This window comes from Chelonoidis abingdonii, chromosome 10 (genome assembly GCF_003597395.2).
Source record: "Chelonoidis abingdonii isolate Lonesome George chromosome 10, CheloAbing_2.0, whole genome shotgun sequence".
NCBI classification, from domain to species: Eukaryota; Metazoa; Chordata; order Testudines; family Testudinidae; genus Chelonoidis; species Chelonoidis abingdonii.
In genome coordinates, this window is record NC_133778.1 from 40,336,016 (window position 1) to 40,354,510 (window position 18,495).

At 37.4% G+C, this 18,495-nt stretch overlaps 1 protein-coding gene across 1 annotated transcript in view; it reads right to left on the reverse strand.

The window, feature by feature from the left end:
* The window catches only part of HAT1 (histone acetyltransferase 1), a 44,203-nt gene that overhangs the window by 12,955 nt on the left and 12,753 nt on the right, over positions 1-18,495 (reverse strand). Inside the window, exons 3-9 of the mRNA XM_032771041.2 lie at positions 16,030-16,105; positions 15,587-15,707; positions 5,360-5,539; positions 4,982-5,103; positions 4,377-4,481; positions 3,884-3,990; positions 260-411 (exon numbers count right to left, since the gene is read on the reverse strand). Of these exons, the coding sequence (XP_032626932.1) occupies positions 260-411; positions 3,884-3,990; positions 4,377-4,481; positions 4,982-5,103; positions 5,360-5,539; positions 15,587-15,707; positions 16,030-16,105 (863 nt within the window). The remainder of the gene's footprint in view (positions 1-259; positions 412-3,883; positions 3,991-4,376; positions 4,482-4,981; positions 5,104-5,359; positions 5,540-15,586; positions 15,708-16,029; positions 16,106-18,495) is intronic.

An 18,495-nucleotide genomic window follows, 5' to 3' on the forward strand; every position in this document is an offset into this window, starting at 1 on the left:
CCTCCTAGTCAAGTCTTATGCCAAAATACTAATGGTACCTTACGAAAGCATTGTAGGGAAGAAATTTTTTTCTAAAACCATAGTAAGCTAGGAAATGTTTCATTTCCAAATGCACTCCAGAAACATGCTGCATGTAAACCAGGAGGTGTGTGTTAGAAACTTGAAGAGCAGAGAAACTGTGTTCGTGAAAACTGTTGAATACTAAGCATTAGATTTGATTAAATTAGGCCTGAGTATACCTGTACAGATTTTAAAATACCTTATTTATTTTCAGTTTCTGTTGAGCCTCTGTCACCATTTCTTGACTGAATCCTTGCATTAGCTTCTCGGGGGAAAAGCAAGGCAGATCTTGGCAGAGCTTCACAAGTACAAAGTCTCTGAGTTTCACATAGTTTTCAGATGGATCTTCAGCTGGAAAGAATATAGAACTATACAGTAACTATGAACTTTCTGTAATCTGTTCTTTTTTCAAGCATCTAATTAACTGATATTTTGGGAAACTTACTAAAAGTAAGGACAGACAACATCCGTAAAACACAGAAAGAAAAGTATACATAACTGTACTTCATTATTCACCCATATTTTGGGTACTGCCATAATATAAACATACCTAAATAAGACACATTTAAAAAAAGACCACAGTGGGCCAAAAGTTCTTAAAAATATATCTAAAAGACCTAGTATACAATGTCCTTACACATTCAGATATTGTCTAATATAAATTCTCTGTTTCTTTTTCTGAGGTAAGACTAATTTCATATCTAACTCTCCTTCTATCCCACAGAACCTATATTGTATGAGTTCAATGGGTGATTTTTCTTATAAAATCTGTTGTAATATGTAAGGCACTAAAAGGTGGGTTGGACCAAATATTAATCTCAGTTCTTCCCTGCTTTAAACTCAGTGGCATCTGCCGCCCAATGCCTGGAGTATGACAATTTTTTTGTGATTTAAAGGTGGTTCTTATAGTACAAGTCATAGGAATTGGATAACACTGAGTGAAAATAACCATCAAAATATACCATTTATAAATGTCAGCTATAGAAAAATAATAAAAGCTGCACGGAGATGAGAACCATGAAATGGCCAAGACAGCCAACAGCTGGTGTAAGGAACGCACCAGTATGTCACCCTAACCATTCGTGGAAGTGGAGTTATGTTGGTATAGTAGGGCACTTACATCAGTAGGAGAGAGCTATAATGCGTACACTGATATAATTAGGTTGATGAATGATGCCTTATGTTGACCTAACTGTGTAGTGTAGATCAGACCTCAAGTTGTCAAAAAAAAAAAAAAAAAAAAAAATTTAAAAAGCTATCTACCTAACACCAAATATAATCATAACAGCATTGGGTCTGTTTTCATTATACCTCAGGATATGACAGGGTATTCAGGCAACTATAGTGATATAGACAGGAACACACCTACTCCATTTCAATGAAGGATAGAAAACGGAAAAACCTCCTGTGAGATTCTAATTTAAAAAATGACTCACTGTTAGTGATATTTTATTTGGAATCTGATAGTCTATCATGATACATGCTTCTCTGTAAGCAAAAGGAGTTAACTATTCAAATCATAGTTCTGTAGAGCTAGCGGGAGTAGGAAGTGGGAAGGAAACTTAAAAAGACATGAATCAGCTACAATGCAAACCAGCATGAAGTCATTTGTGCAGACTTATTCCCACCTATGAACTACTCAGCAGGAAACGTTTACAAAACCATTGTAAGCAGCTTTTACTCCCTCACTAAACCTTCATAGACAGGTCTTTGACAAAAAGTTTATCTGAAAGAAACACTGGGCTTCCCAGAGCCTGGGAGCTGCTTCTGATCTCTGATCTGTGGAATTCAGTGCTACAGGCAGCCAGATTCACATAATAATTGGATTTTTAAAAGGATTGATAAATGTCTGATCATTAACACTTGTGATTTAAGGATAATCAAGTGTCATGCTTCAGGGCATAAACTGACCACATAAATAGGGTCAAGACAGAATTTTTCCATCACACATACAGTACTGCACAATTCGCTAATTATTTTCTTGGCACAGAAGGGGAAAAGCTTCTGATCATTACAAGCAAAAGTATATCAACTTGGTGGACTAATGGTCTACATTTGTATGGTGAGCCTTATGAGCATATCCTCTTGCCTTCCTTGCAGGATAGGCAGCGGGATTAATTTGATGAAAAGGAAAAACTGGAGACTGATTTTAAAAGAACAGTAAAGGTGAAACTGGTGAATTAAAGTAAGACAAAAAAAAAGGTAGGAAATTCCTCTGTAATGAGCACTGTTGGAAGTACATTTCACTTATGTGGGCCAGAACTGCAACCTAGAATCTGGCTTCCGTGACTTAAACTAAACATAGGAATGGACTATTCACAAAAAATGCCAAGTCCAAGTAAAGTATATATGCAAACTGAAGACACGTTAACTGCTTCCAACTCACTCCAACCAAGCAACAATTTTATAAATCCACATTATCTTGTGCTTCTCATTGAGTTTAAGGCCCCTTCCTTACCCACCTTATAACTTTAGATTCCATCTAATTTTCATAATTTCCTATCCATCTTATGCCTGTCCAGCCCAACTTTTCCCTAGCAGTGGCAATGAGAAATGAATGAAAAGATGAATTTCTTTTTATATATCCTTTAAACTCTGTGTAGAAAGCACCACGGTTCCTAGCTGATTATTCCACAGGGCAATCTAAAATCTGTCTTGGAACAGTTTCACTGGGTCAGAACACATACCACACTGTGTGCACTGAGGGACAGACTGGTCATCTGCCTTTAACATCCTGGTTCCATCTCTTATGTAATGCTATGCTGAACACTTTGTGTCAAATGTTTCATTTGCTTTGCCATAATCAGATTTATTGGATCATATGAAAGGTTTTGTTGTATAACTTGAAACCACCGCATTTTACATTAACAGGAAATTAGATATACATTTTACATAACAGTAAAAAAAAAAGTTTGTGTTTGTGATGCTTCAGTGAGGTTTCTGTGACTTGTATTGAAGTTGAGACCAAATATCCTCTATGTATTAGCTGATAACCCTGCAGCACTGTGTAGAAAGAAAGCAAACGTCTTATTGTACTTAATGTTTCTCTTTGAATAATTTTTTTAAAATATCACAATTAGATGTTATTCGTACAGCAGTAGCACCTAGAGTGGAGTGTTATTCTACTTGACATTGTTCTCACAGTTGTTTATCATCCTGTGGACTAATGTAGGCTACAGATACAGTATTTCTCCTGTGGTTTCATATGCCAATTCCTTTCCCTGTTATAAGCAGCACATACCTCTTCTTTTTATATTACTTTTCTTTCTTCTCCACCCTGCAATCCCATTAATATTTTTCAGGTATTCATGCAAGCTCATCACTGACTTCATGCAGATCTTCAATCAGTCTACTACCTGTGCTCCTGGGACATCAGACTGCTGTATATGTTTCCAGTGGTTAAAAGACTCTGGCCTTCACATTAACATGAATATTTTACCATCAGTATATTTTTTTTATTTGCTGTTTTGTTTAAAAAGGAGCAAACTCATCAAGGAGTTTGAGAAAGCTCAATCTCTCGGAAAACTCAGCTGTGTACCTCACAATAAAATAGTTAATTAACTGGTAATCCTTTCATGCCAGGGACTGGATTTTCCTGGCGTGCTGTTCTCTGTAAGTACAGGATTTAAAGAGTTGCATTATATGCAGTTCTTCTGTAAAACAGGGTAATATTAACCTTGAAGTAAACTGAAGCTAAATCTTCAAAAGACCATTTAATTCTGACAGATGAATGCAAAAGTTAGGCTGCAAGCTAACAGGCAGCAAATGCTCCAAGTTTTGTCTAACTGAATTCACATCTCTAATAAAACGAGCATTCACATACCTGTTATATCAAGCACTGTTGGAGAAGACATATAGTGTCTATGAACAGTTTCAAAAAGCTGAGCACCATGGCCTTCTCCTTGGAATGGTGGCAATATCAGCATCTGGCTACAGACAGAAAGGATTTTTATTTTTTCATTAAAAAGGGACTTAACTAGGAAACACAACTGAAACATTTAAATATGTTAGGTTATGAGCAATGTTTTATTTAAGGATTAAAGCTAGTTTATGGTGATTTGGGGGCTAAAACATGCAACAATTTTTTAAAAATTGCTAAAATATTCAAAACTGGTTTGAGAGTCCACCCTGCTACAGAGGGCAACAATGAAACAAATCAGTGCATAGCCAGCTAATAATGCGGATTTAAAAAAAAAAACAACAAAAAAAAACACACAAACAAAAAAACCAAATCACCATTATAAACAAGTATCGGGAACTTCAGCAGTTCCCTCTTCTGAAATAAAAGGGAAGGCACGTGTTATACTGCCAATTACCTTACACGTGGCCGGGTTTTGTCTGGGTACACATAGTAATTATAGACTGTCATGTAGCCTACGGTCGCAAAGAGTGTAGCTCCATCCTTATTATACTTCTCAAATCTGCAGATAAAACAGAAAGCCAAGCAGGTCAATTACAGTCGCACTCCCATGCAGTGTCCATTTTCTTTTCCATTCTGCAACTGAATTTTCAGTGTCAGCAAGCTACTCTGTGAGAGCCCAATGGGTACACCTGCTATGTTCTGAATGTACAATTCACTTAATTGGCATGCAGCAACTTGGATAAATCAAGCCTCTTTACAGCACTTTAGTGCACTTGCCTATTATAAAGATGAATAGGTGGCAAGTAAAAGAAAACACAGGCAAAGCTCATTTTACTGTTTAAGCCTACATTCAGGGCTCTAACGGACAACAGCATTTAATTCAGCTCTATTCTCAAGGTCTCCTAAAGCATAATGGAGAAAAACTCAAGCCTAATAAACAATGGTTTTTCTTTCCTGGGAAAAATATCATTATACTGTCCCAATAATTGGTCAACCACAATTAAAATGCAGGCTTTGTAGAGGTAATAAGTTCCACTGTTGCTTTAGAACTGTACTTACACTAGAAAGTAGTTCCATCTTTCATCATCCACGTCAATAAAGCTAGCAGTTTCAATAAACCACATCAAGAAGGTCTGAAGCCTTTCATGATATTCTCGAAAGCCTGGACATGTCATGTCAGCCTAGGGAAAAAGCCAGGAGAAGTCAGGTGAAACTCATCACCGAGGTAAAAGAGAAAGCCTGCAGAGTACAATTAAATACTCCTGTGGGAAAATATTTATAAGCAGAATACTCTGGTTCAACTAGACACACACTGAAAAAAGATTTGGTAAAATAATGATGTTTATACACTGCAGTTTCAACAGATTACTAAAAATACATCACTACAAAACCAAGCTGTATCTGTTTGTCCTAAAGGATCTATAACTTTTTTCATACCTGATATATCTGATATGTTATGTCTTCTCCTGCTTCCTCATTATGAACTGAATATGTGTGTAGTAACATTCCAAACGGTTTAAAATTAACCTCCTTTTCCAGCAAAGACACAAAGTCATCTGTGCTTGTGCAAAACCCAGGAGGAATGATTTTTCTAATTTTGCTTTCTACATCATCTGCCTACAGAATAAAAAAAAGTGAGAAAGAGACAAAAAAATCAAAAACTAGCACTCCACACACAATATTATGAAAGCATAGTTCTACTGGGAAAAACAAAGTTATTGTAAAAAGTACCCTGATACAAAAAGAAAAGTTGTTAAGGCCTGTCTAATTTCAGGAGTGCCGAGTACCAGGGTGAAGGAGGGCAATGCCTTTCATTGTTTAACAATGACCCTTCTGGCTGATGAAGCAGCAGCATTAAAGGGCTCCAAAGGGAGTTTGGTCCAGTCACTGTTTCATGGTAGCTATAATATATGCCCAAAGGGCAATGATGTGAAATGAGGAGACTGGAAGTGTTGGCGGGGATAGTCCTCAAAGATGTCAGCTAGTCAGGGTTTTTTTTGATAGGCTAATTTTGAACATCTACTTCGTTAAGAGAGAAGATACTGTGCTGAAAAACACCAATGAAGATGGGATAAAAGGGAGGCTGTGAACTCTGAGTCACATCGGAATTCCTGCTTCCCCATTTGCCAGTATGTGATAGATGTGGTGCAATTACTCTTCAAAGTAAGATGCTGGCTCCACATACTGTTCCTTAAGACTCTCTTCAGCTGGCAAATCTTTGAAACTGCACTGACCGTGGTGTGTTCTTCCATGATACTGCTTTCTCCAAGCCAAGCAACGGCAGCCAGTAAAAGGCATAGGGGAGGTAACTGAGAAAATGGCAGTCCTAGTAAGAGGGAGTGGCAGCTAGCGCTCTCTCTCTCTCTCTCTCTCTCACACACACGCACACACACACACTCTTGAAATGCATGCTTAAAGGACCAACCACAATAAACATTACAAATGCAAAGGAGAGCCTACCTTCTAGCCAAAATATTTTTAAAAAATTAAATTTGAGACAAAATGATATTCCACAGAAATGTAACAGGACAATTTTCAACAACTTGGATTTGTAACTTCAAGATGGGGGAAGGGCAAAGACATGAGTCTTGAGAGCAAATTTTAATTTAGAGATTAAAATTACCTTTGTTAAATGACCACAGTGAATGTTAAAGGCTATCAGCTGAGCAGACTTCATAATCCCTTTCAAACTCCCAAAGACCACTTGATTGAATACATTTAGCACTTCTCTTTAACCATGAATATTTGATGAAGTTTCACAATAACGTATTACTGTTTCTCACTAGGCAATAAAACTTAATGAATTGGTCTCAACTTAACAAAAACCTAACCCCTCAATACAACCCCTAAAAGCCTGACATTACATTCAACAAAATGAGCTTACATTCTATTCAAACTTTCCTCTGAACAATGAGCCCAGGTTTTTACTTAATGGAGTTTGCCGTGAGTTCAGCTGTAATGTTTGTATTGTATCTATTTCCACAAGGACTGAGACAAGAACACTGTGTTAACTTACTAAGCAGCTCTTTCACACCGTTTACATGCATGATGGGTATTAGTTCTAAACCAAGACTCTTGCTACTTAGCATTCAAAACAGGGAAATTAAGATGCTTAGGACAAAATACACTACAAAAGGCTAACACAACATACTATTAATTCCTGTCCTTTCAACCACAGTCCCCTAAGTAGAAGTAATGCACCTGCAAATGAATAGCACTTTATCATCATTCAGTTAGATTTTTAGGATAGAAAACCATGGATGGATTTCAGCACAAACAAGTTTTATTCTCAATGGTTTGGTACTACCAACATTTATATTTAACTTGCTTTATATTTATAAAAAGAGCTATTAACCGGTTAAGATATAGCTCTACAATACTTTGTCTAAGAGCCTATTTCAAATCCATACATCAGTCTTTGCATCCATTTCATTCTTAAGACAAAGAAGGTGCATTTACTAAAACCTTTTCTGTTCTCTCTAAAGCAGTATTTGATAAATATTTTTTCCCTGGAACCATTAATTTAACTGAATAATGGATCAGGCAAAACAAAAATTATACATTTGTTTAAGATCAACGCAATGTAGTTACTAACAAAAAAAGCAATAAAACAGAGTTCGTGTGTGTTTTAACATTAATAGTGTTAACATTTTTCACAACTTATTTATCTAGCCATAAAATGGTAGTCATGCCTTGCACTATTATATGTATTAAAGTATTTATGCTTGCACAAGCTGACAAAATTGCAGAAAACTGCAAATCAACATTTACAATAAAATTTATTTTTTATTTCTGGAAAAATACCACAAAATAGAGAAACAATCATCCATTCAATGAACACTTATAGTAACTCCTCATAGTGTGTGTGTGTGTGTGTATAGATAGAAAGAAAATCTAGAAATAGGAGAAATTATGTTCAGCATGATGCATTAATTATTTGTTGATTCGTTCTGCTTAACATGTATGTTTTAAGTTCCCTCCCATGTACTCCACAGAATAACAGCAGCAAACTTTCTCACGTGGCTAGTCCAGTGGTGGTGAGGAAGACATTGCAACTCTTTCCCCTACTGAAATTAAAAAGCTGTTTGAATATGATCAACACTTCCTATAAGAGCCCTCATTAGCTACTACTATAGTGGAAAAAAGCTACAGAAAAAATCTAAAGCAACCTCTGCATAACAAATAAGATTTACAATCATGGCTAGAAAAGCTTTATTTTGTTTGCAGAAGACAGAATAGGTAATTCTTTATAAAAAGTTGTATTCCTCACATTCCTTAGAAGTTTGTGAGGTTACCTCTTACAAGGGAAAACCCAGAATCCTCAATTTGGAGTGGTGGCAGATGTATAAAGTCTTGATTTTCAACTATTTTGTTTTGCTATATTTGAATATGAACTGCTTGAAAGCTCAGGAATAATCACATCTGGGATTTTGTTCAAGCACATAGCTAGTAATTTAAATCTGCACATGTATTTTACTAATTTTTGTATTCATTTATGGCAGATCCCATATTCAAGAACTTAAATAATCATTTCCCCCTTGTCATGGACTGACCATTGCTTCCTTTAATTTCAAGGTAGGAGTCAGCTCCCTGAAATCCTTCCATTTGACACTCTCTCACAGGACTTCTAACGCCTATAAATGTGTGCAACCACCAAAACGTGTTATGTTTAAAAAAAAATCCTTTGAAAAATATCCAGAAAAACTGAAAAAAAAACACCCAGAATTTTCCGTGAATTAGTCTTCCTGCTGCCCTTACTCATGACTAAGCTTTTAGTATGCTTTCTTCTTGAATACCAAGAATATTAAGTTGAAGGGAAATAAGGATCAAGCGCTTTTAATAAAATAATAATAATAATGAGAGTTACTGCAATTCCCACAAGAAATATTTTCCTATTAAAACTGAGAGGGCCATTGTGTGGGCTTCCACACTGGCACTCAGGAGACCTGGATCCAATTCCTAATCCAATATATATTATTCTTTGGCATAGGAGTGATAATGGCTCCCTTCTCTACTGAACTGAAACTTTGTCAGTTAAACTAATGATGCAGCATGTATATACTAGCTATGCCATCCTGCTTCATGTTCACATGTGATCTGTATGATACAGCTGCATATCATTTTGGATATTAATCCCAGGGTTCCTGGTATAGCTCCCTACTACAGTTATTTCACAGAGATTTTGAAAGGTGTTTGGTGAGCTTAAAAGAATTATGGGAGAGAATAAATTCTCAGGCCCTGAACGCTCAATTATCAGTCCCTGTTCAGGAATAAAGACATCTGCCAGAACGTCTGGAATGGCAACTGCAAGATGGTAGAGTGTGGGCTTCATCTCTGTGCAGGAAGCAAGGCCTACAGTTGATGGCTTTTTTGCTTTAGTTCTCCCCCCCCCCTGCAGAGACACTGTCTCCGTACCATGCTTTAGAATAATGATTACTTTGTGGAGTGATGCTTTTATTTTTGGATCATGACTACAGGTAGGTGGGACAGATGTTCTCAGCACCTAGGATAAACAGCTATGGCTGCCTAACTTCAGGAGGAGACTTCTGTACCTCTGTGGTAAGGTAGTACCAACAGTGCAGCACCGGGGCCAGAACAGAAAAGAGTGACTAGTTACTCTAGATAGTTATGGTTAAGTTTTGGTTACAAGTTCACATTAGGCACTAGTACCTACTGCTACACTTAATAACAGAGATATGGGCAATTAGAGAACTAACTGTTCCAGAGCACATGATGGAACTCCAGTGCCTGTTCTTAGTCTAGGAGTACATCAACCTTAATGACAGTGAAAGTGATCAACATAGCAGTTACAAACAGGGACCAAGCAAAGTATATGATGTGACTTTTCACAGGGATTATTCCCAAATATTTATCTCAATTTATCTGTCCCCAGTGATTCTGAATGACCCCGTATGTCAATTTAATCAGCCATTGCAAAAATGATTGCCTGATTAATAGGTATCTCTGTGTTTGTTTAAACAAATTGTGCAAATGCATGATAATGGTAGGCTCTGCCTTTGACAGATCTCCATCTTTATATCATTCTCCCAATCTCACTGACAGCTCAGCCAACTAATATAGTAATTATAAAAATTTGCCTGTTACATCTTGTGTAACAGACAAAATCAAGGGTATGGTACTCAATAAACAAGAGAATGAAATAACCTATGCACAGCCACATGGAAAAAACTGTTGAACCTGGTGCTGTTACTTATATAGGCATCACCTGCAGTCTGTATGCTGCCACACAAGAAATGCCATATGCACTCAATTTCCAAGTAAACTAAACCCTACTTTTATTAGGAGACATGCCAAATTGGTGTTGGATTTCTCCTTGTGTATTAAAACTTTACTGTAATTAGTTACTCTATTCTCTCATTTTCCATGGTGGAGGTGATTTATGGAGAAGCGCTTAGTTGTATTGAGGGGCAGTTGCTAATATGAAGTTCCTTTATGTGGCTTGCATGTTGCTATTAAGTAGCTTTTTATAAACAGCTTTATACTTTTATAACAGGATTATACTTTTGTTTAGATACATAAATGCATCTCCTGCTTTAGAAATTATTTGCATTAGTTTTGACAATGGAGTATATGAAGAAGTGATCTGAGGTAGTGTTATTAAATAACACACCAGATGTTAAAATTACACACTTTTCATACAATTTCTTTATTAAGAGCAAAAGCAGTCACAGTCCACCTGTAATGGCACAACAAGCTAACATTTACAGTATAAAGAGCAAAATTTGTCTAAGAGGCTACTAAATGTCTCATTTAGATTCCATGTAGAAGAGTGGAATACCTAGGGAATAGCAGTGAGCAATCGGTAGAGCAGGAGGCAATTCAATAGGTAATACTGTTCCAATTTAAACTGTGGAGGGGGGAGAGAAGTAGTGGTTTCTTTTAATCTCTCTTTGAAAAATAAGCCTCACCTCTATACTAAATTCTGCCCACCCATAATGCCAAAATGAACTATTACTCTCAGAAGAGTATGCAGATGTTCAAACTATATCACATGCTCCACTGGGCTCAGCTCTCTCTCAATGGGATTCAGATACACTTATGGGCAGGGCAGATAAGACACATGCCTATGCCCTAGGTCCAAGCTTTTAAAGTTAGGATGTCAGAATCTCTTTTTTTTAAATTAGGTTTCTTGCCACGATGGTTCCCCCCTCACCCTCCAATCCCCAAGATCTTTTTCACATGATCCAAGTAACTATGGTAGAAATAAATGCTCAGGTTTGCAGACAGCCTCCTGCAGAGGAAAGGGCAGCAGCCCATCACCAGGAAAGCAGCAGCATGGCCTTCTGCTCTAGGGAGGCCCTGGATGCCTTACTGGCTTCTGAAGGATTGACTCCCCCTGGGTAAGATTTACCCAACATTTTTGGCTACATGGATCAGTTTGAGGGGAGAAGTGGTGTCTCCACCAAAACATCATGTATTCATAGCACCAAAGTTAGCTGTCACTTACAGTAGACTTCATAGACCTTAATATAATCATCCTTCTTTCTTATGTGCTTTGATCAACATTAAAACAGTTAATGTTAAAAAAAATAAAATAAAATAAAAAAAACCACACACACAGTTGGGCCTCTGAATTAATACCCCTTTAAGCTGACAACTAATGTTTCAGTCTTTCTGCAAACATCACTGTATTGTCTATACTCTGTTCATGTTTTTGGAATTTCTCTTCACAACCATAAAGGGTAGAGGTGCCTTTTTATAAACAAAAGATGAGTCTGGAGAACAAGATGACAGCCTCAAACAAAAAAAGTACCTGATCATCAATTTAGCCCAATCTGGTCCAATTCAAGCCCTGACCCTTTTCTCTCAAAAGTGACCTTATTTGTTTGTCCTTAAACTTATACATGCAATCATGTGTATCCGTGCATTTTGAGGAATAGGTTTTCCTTGCTCTTCCTTTTCCTGGACTTGTGAGCCTTTCCTCTGGTAAGGATTCAGTCTGTTTGCCTGGCACTTACTCTGGGAGGTCCATACTACTCAGGCAGTTACTGAAGTGAAAAAACAAACACACAAAACCAAGAAAATGAAAGATAAGGGATATATGGGCAAAAGCTACATTAACACACCAAGGAATACAATAAAAGTAATTATAGTTCTATTTTGAATTCCACTGCTTTTTTGCAAGCCATTTTCTCCTTGGAACAGATATGATAAAGTTTTAATAAAACTGACATAACCCTTTTAAGAATAATTGTGATTAGCTATGGTCAACTAGTGCAATAATGAGAATGAGAGGTGCGCATAACAGGTTATTACTTAGTGCAGACATACAGGACCTTCAAATATCTGAGGAGTGTCCTCCATCCAGGGAAAGACTGATATGCTTGCAACGTGTTGTTTACATGGACAATAAAAGACCAGTTTCAGGAAGGAAAAAGTTGTGTGCACTTCTGTGGGGATGAAGGAAGATATGCCGTGTCCCAAAAATCTGATTGTAAGGCAAGAGGCCTTGCATTGAGAGTTTTTTCCCCAGATGCAAATCACAAGGATGGAGGAAAATAGAGGGCTAAGATTAACTTATATCTCTGCTAGATTTAGAGAAATGTAGAAGACAACAGGGAATAGGCAGTATTTTATCTAGTCCCCTGGCCTCTGTCACTGGTGCATCATGTAGGCTCAGTCACCTGCTCTGCATACTGAGTGAGACTGCCCTGGCCAGGAACAGCAGACAATGCAGTCAAAACGGAAGGAGTTTTGCAAGGGGGAGAAACACTACAGGAAGTAATGAGGAAAGCAAATCAGATGGATTACAATGGACTTGGCAGCTCACTGAAGAGGTATAGGGGAGGAACACTACTAGGGGAACCAGGAAATAGTTTGCCACATCTATCCTCATGTGACACTACATAAAAAAAAAAAAACTTTTTGCAAACTTATAGCGACATTCATAATAACTAGGGAAAAAACCTCAAAACCTGCAGAATCAGTAAATTTTACTATTAAAGACATTACATATCTGCTACAGAGGATACCAGGTCTCCAGATTCCTTTATTTTCGAACTACCTCAACCAAAGTCTCCAGATTCTGGGATCCCAGCGTATTTAGCATTTCCTGCTGTCACCTCTTCTCACTTGTCTACCTACAGCTCACAGAGTGGCTGTTTTCTTTCATATCCTTCTTGTCCTTCAGCAATTCACTGCATGGTGCCACAGTGATATCCAGAAGCCCATTGGGCTTGGTAGAGTCCTGAGAATTTGGCCCAGCTTGTCATTTAGAAGGTAATATTTCCTCTGAGTCAGACAGACTTATTATTCTGGGCCTTGAGACTGGAGATCTTCCTGCAGCACTGCTTGCTGCTCCAAGTGATATATGTCCCCAGTCAGCTGTTTAGATGCCTAGTCATCCACTGAAGTACCATGTATGATAAAGTACATCTGGCACTGGGTCTCCCCATCTCTGAATTGTGATAGTGCCTGGAGGTCCCAGCCTCATTGTGCTAGGCAGTATACAAAATCAAGGAGATGGTCACTGCTCAGAAGATTTTATAATCTAAGTAGATAGCTGACTGCACATCTGCTTCAGCCCAGCTGGCACCATCCTCACAGGGAGGCCTCCTCCAAGATAAATATAAATAATTAAGCTTGTGTCTGAAAACAGCACACAAGTGAGCTTAACTGTACAGGTAAATGGCTTCCAGTCAACTTGATCCAGGTACAGTGGAATGCAGAAAGTAGATCAGATAGACTATAAACTATCTAAATTGTGACTGGTGTGATGGCAGAAGGAATATTTTTTCTACTAGGGCTATAGTGTACATGCGTGGACATGTGGTGTGCTCCAGTCATGCAAAGGTGAGAACAAGCTATCTGCTGCATCTCTCTCATGCGGACAAGGTGCATGAGTATATCACAGTGGGAAAGGGTGTACTTTCAGAGCAGATAACAACACCCCTAGCTGACTAAAGACTATACCTTCAGGTTCTGAATGAGTCCTGATCAGTCTTCCTCAGCCAGAAAGATGGTAGATATCACCATGGGGACTTGAGAGAAAGCTGAGAGTTTTGAATGAACAACAAGGTTGGAGGATCCCAGGGACTACAAAGGTGAACAAGGACTCTCCTACCGTAAATAGAGAGGGAAGGAAGCCTTGTTGGTGGCATATTAATCAGGATGCTCAAGGAAGTTCGCTATGGTGTTATACACCTAGCTCTCCATTTTATCACAGCTCTGAAGTTACATTGTGGAGAAGGGTTGAACCCATTCAAACTGTGTTGTTATCTAAATAATCATAATTTTGGAGACTGACATTTCTCATCTCTTTGGTTCTAGAAAACTAACAAGATTACAAAGCCTGATCATTAGGTATCTTGATATGTTGCCTTAGTCTCTATACTATTTTAATCATAGGGTGAATGATTGAACAAATATGCCTTCATGCAACTTTAAAGAAACAGCAAATTCTCCACCAAAAAAGTTAATCCAATTTTTTTCTTTAGAAAAATTAAATGCATCTTTTCTTGAACATATTTAAATTATCTTTGTCCACTTTTGAAATGGGGAACTTTAAACCCAGTAAAAATATTTCTAAATGGTAAACCTTGTTTTCAGACTCAGTACAATGAGCAGTCGATGCAAATGTATAGCTATTTTTCACTCTATGCAGTATTATAAAGATTCAGCAATAACCAAATCAATAGCACTTTTGGAAAGAAATCAGTACAACTGTTTTTCCCTTGTAACTAAGTAATAACCCAAATAATGGTGAATTTTTTTAATGCATAAGGAACCACCAGCAAGATCTTAGTCTCTCTCTGAACAACTAGGTAGACTCTTATTCAAATGTTTAAGATCTAGTTATATAAACATGACTAAAAAACTGCATATTAATATTCTATGTTTATGGTATACTTCAGCCTACTGAAGGGAAAAGCAGGACTATCAAAAGTTGACTATTCAGCTTCAGTTTTCATAGCTGAATAAGTCAGCTAAAAGCCTTTAAAAATGGATGCAAAAACTGAGGTTAGCTCACAAAAAGGAAGTCAACCGGATAACGAATATGTGGGGTGGAAAAATTAGTTTACTAAATTTAAAAGAATAGGAAAATATCTTTCCTTTCTGATTATGTAAGTGTTTTGTAAGCATAGGAAGTGTGTACACGAAAATATAAATACGGACAGTGAGATGCAGAGAGTAACCGATACATAACTGCAACAGAAACTAGGATAGCTCTATTTCTAAAACAAAAATTCCTTATCAGTTGCTTTCTGCACCTCCCATTTTAAAGGATACTCTTAAGTATTCCTATTTTACCATACATGTTTTATTTACAAGAACCTCTTTACCGTCTAATGGGATTATTTTAAATCTGGAAAACTCACCACCACCCTATCTTCTAATTAACAAGAAATTTCAGTCTTACTTTATTTTTTGATCACTAGCCTTGATGTCAGCTCATTTCTGGAAACAGCATGCATTAATTTGACTACTACAGTCAGAAGATGTACAAGGGCACAACATACAGGTGGGTTCGTTTTTGTTTTTTTTTTAATTTAGCTACAGTATGAAGAGTATATATTTTTAAAAACCTCACAATCTAACTATGAAGTAGATAAGTGCAGGGCCTAAACCACTTGATTATGGCCCTTTTAAGAACTTTAAATATTCTATGAAGATTTGAAAGTGTAAGTTTGGCTCTGACTTTACCTCCACACAGTCAAAGTTTTCATTAACTTTAGACGTATACTCGATGCGGAAAAGTGTTGACAGATTACCAGCATTGTAGTACAAAAGGATTTTCAGACCCTTGTAACCGAAGGCAACTTCACTGGGGGAGAAAAAAAAAACAAAAAACAAAAACAAAAAAAACAAAAAACAAACAAACATCAGGAACCCTAGTTTTTGCTAAACAATCACAGTAAGCTGTATCCTAGTATAAAGCTTTGAAAAAGTGACTAGAGTCCCAAACTGTGTCAGATGACCATTGAGGTATCTTTCTTCAACTATCTTCATTAAAACATTTACGTATTTTCTTGTATGATTTTAAAAAGTGATTCAAAAAAAGTTTCCTATTTTCTAAAACTAGAACAAAAATGACCTCTTCCTTCTAGCCCTATTAGTTTGTCCTGACATTTGATTAGATAACTTACTCATCCCCGAACACCTGATGGCTGTACTCTGGATTAAATGTTGTGCTGTCATCTTCCAGATCCTCAGGAAAACGAACTGAAAAGAAAATAGGCATAATTTTACTATAAGCAACAAGCAACCATGATTTGTCAATGCAATTTTTTTTTTTTTATAATTTGTTTGTAAGTATTGTAGTGGCCACACCAGTTTAACACTCATTTTCTCATTGCGGTCAGACAACTTTATTTGCCCTTGTGCGCAAGAAAAATTCTAACAGATATGAGAATTCTTTGTGGATCTGTTCATGATTTAAAATTATCTACAGGCAGGGTGGATAAAAATCAATGATTTAAAAAAATATATAAATTTTTTTTTAAATCTATTTTTTTGATAAAATGGGGTTCCCCTCAAAAAGCATCTAAAGATACATTATAGCTCAAAGATCTTTCATCATGGAATAGGGATTACAAATTTTAATTCTATAGTTTGACAATATATTCACGTAATATTTAAGAAAAGTTTTGTAAATGAGCTCCAATAGTTCATGGATTAGGGACCCAATTTTACAAGATTCCAGGGGCTTCTCTATAGATTTAGGTTAATCTTTCTACCTACCCAATGGGACTCTGTGCTCAATCTAGAAGACACCATCAGAGATGCTTAGTTTCGCAGTTTTCGAACTGTGGATTTGTGTCTCTAGAGATAACATGCTCGTTAACAGCAAAAACGTTTTAAAAATAAATATATAGAGGTGAGAAAGAGCAGACCTCAACCTTACTGTCTCTCTGCAAATTTGTGTACACATAGCCACTCTCTTACCACTCTCTAAAAGTGCAAAGTTTCAAAAAGGTCAATGAATAGAAGATTGTTGGGGACAGAACAGATCTTAGAAGGGAAAACCTATAATGGCAGCAGGCCATAAAAGAGACCCAGTTTGGGAATATTTTAATGAAGTTCCTCTACTTGTGGGTAAGACAGGTATGCGCGCAAAATGCAAACAGTGCAACAAAGAAATGCAAGGCCTGGTTGCCCAAACAAAACAACATCATGAGAAGTGTTCCTTTCATCATCTTCAACGCAGCTTCCTCCTGAGAAGGAACATGTCTGAACATGCAGGATCTTCAGGTTGGTAAACTTTTTTTGTTTCAAAACTTCTTTCTTAAAGACTCCCTGCCTTCCTTCTGGATTATTCTTAAATTCTCATGTTTGAGCAAAAAAAAATAAAAATAAATAGGCAGACGTTCTTTTTACAACGTCACCTTTAAAGTAGTACTGAATATCAGTGAATGCAATGAGTAATAATAAATGAGCAGTATGGTTATAATAATTAAATAACTGCATTGACTTATTTTGATTTAGGAGAATCCATCCGCAACATACAGGATTCTGAAGTCTATCCACCTTCAAGATCACCATTATTTTCTACAGTGTCAGAGTTATCTGCCAATGATAGCGTGTCAGTCACATCATCTATGTCGCACAGCCACAGTATATCACCTGTAGCAAAAAGAAAAATCTCCATCATCCAGAAACAACCATAGATAAGTTTGTGATAAGAATTAGCAGATTACAAAAAGAGGTAATTGATGGAGAGAAATTGAGCAGTGTTGTACTAAACGTCTGTCTCAGATCTGGACTTTAGCATACAAAAATCTGAGCATTTACTGTGAGCCTTCCCCAAGCTTATACCCAGCTTGGATCTATTCTCGCTGCCACCAGCCAGGAATTTACAGGGCCTGACTCCCTTTCCCTCCCTCTGGTCTCCCCAACCCTTCGCTGGGGGGACCCCCAAGAACCCAAATCCCTTGGGTCTCCCTATCTCAACGGGAAAACAAGCTCTTCCCCCCTTGTCTCCTCGTTATCTGCTCCCCCCTCCCTTTTCCCTGGGTGAGCCTGGGCGATGCAGTACTTAACTCCTTGAAGGCAAAACAGAGGGAAATCACCCTCCCCCTGAGGCTATGCATTCAAATCTAGTAAAGCTAATATAAAGAGATTTTCCAACCCCCCTTCCTGTAGCCTCACCAGAGAAACCCCAAAAACCTCAGCCAGGTTTTAAAAAAGAACTTTATATAAAGAAGAAAATAGCTAAAACAATAATCTTGCATGTAAGAACTCAATACAGCCTTGCTTATAAGAAAATATGAAGGCTAACAGTCTGAATTTAAAAGATAGCCCCGTTTAAACCAGTCCAGCAAAAATCAACACACTCTGTAAATACAACACAAAGCTAACTCCATCACAAGCCGCAAATTACTTTGTTTCCTGTTATGTACTCACAGATGTTTAGGAGCAGATTTGAAAGAGAGGGAGTTAATCATAAGAAAGCTTGCTTGTGAACACAACTCGTGAAAAAACGCAGATGGCACTGGTTCACAGCCAACCTTCTCAGCTTGTCAGAGGCTTACGAACACATGCTTTTGGTAGTATCCTGAGCTGTTTCCTGATTAGTCCTCTGAACAAAAGCGGAAATACAGGCTCTTGCTTAT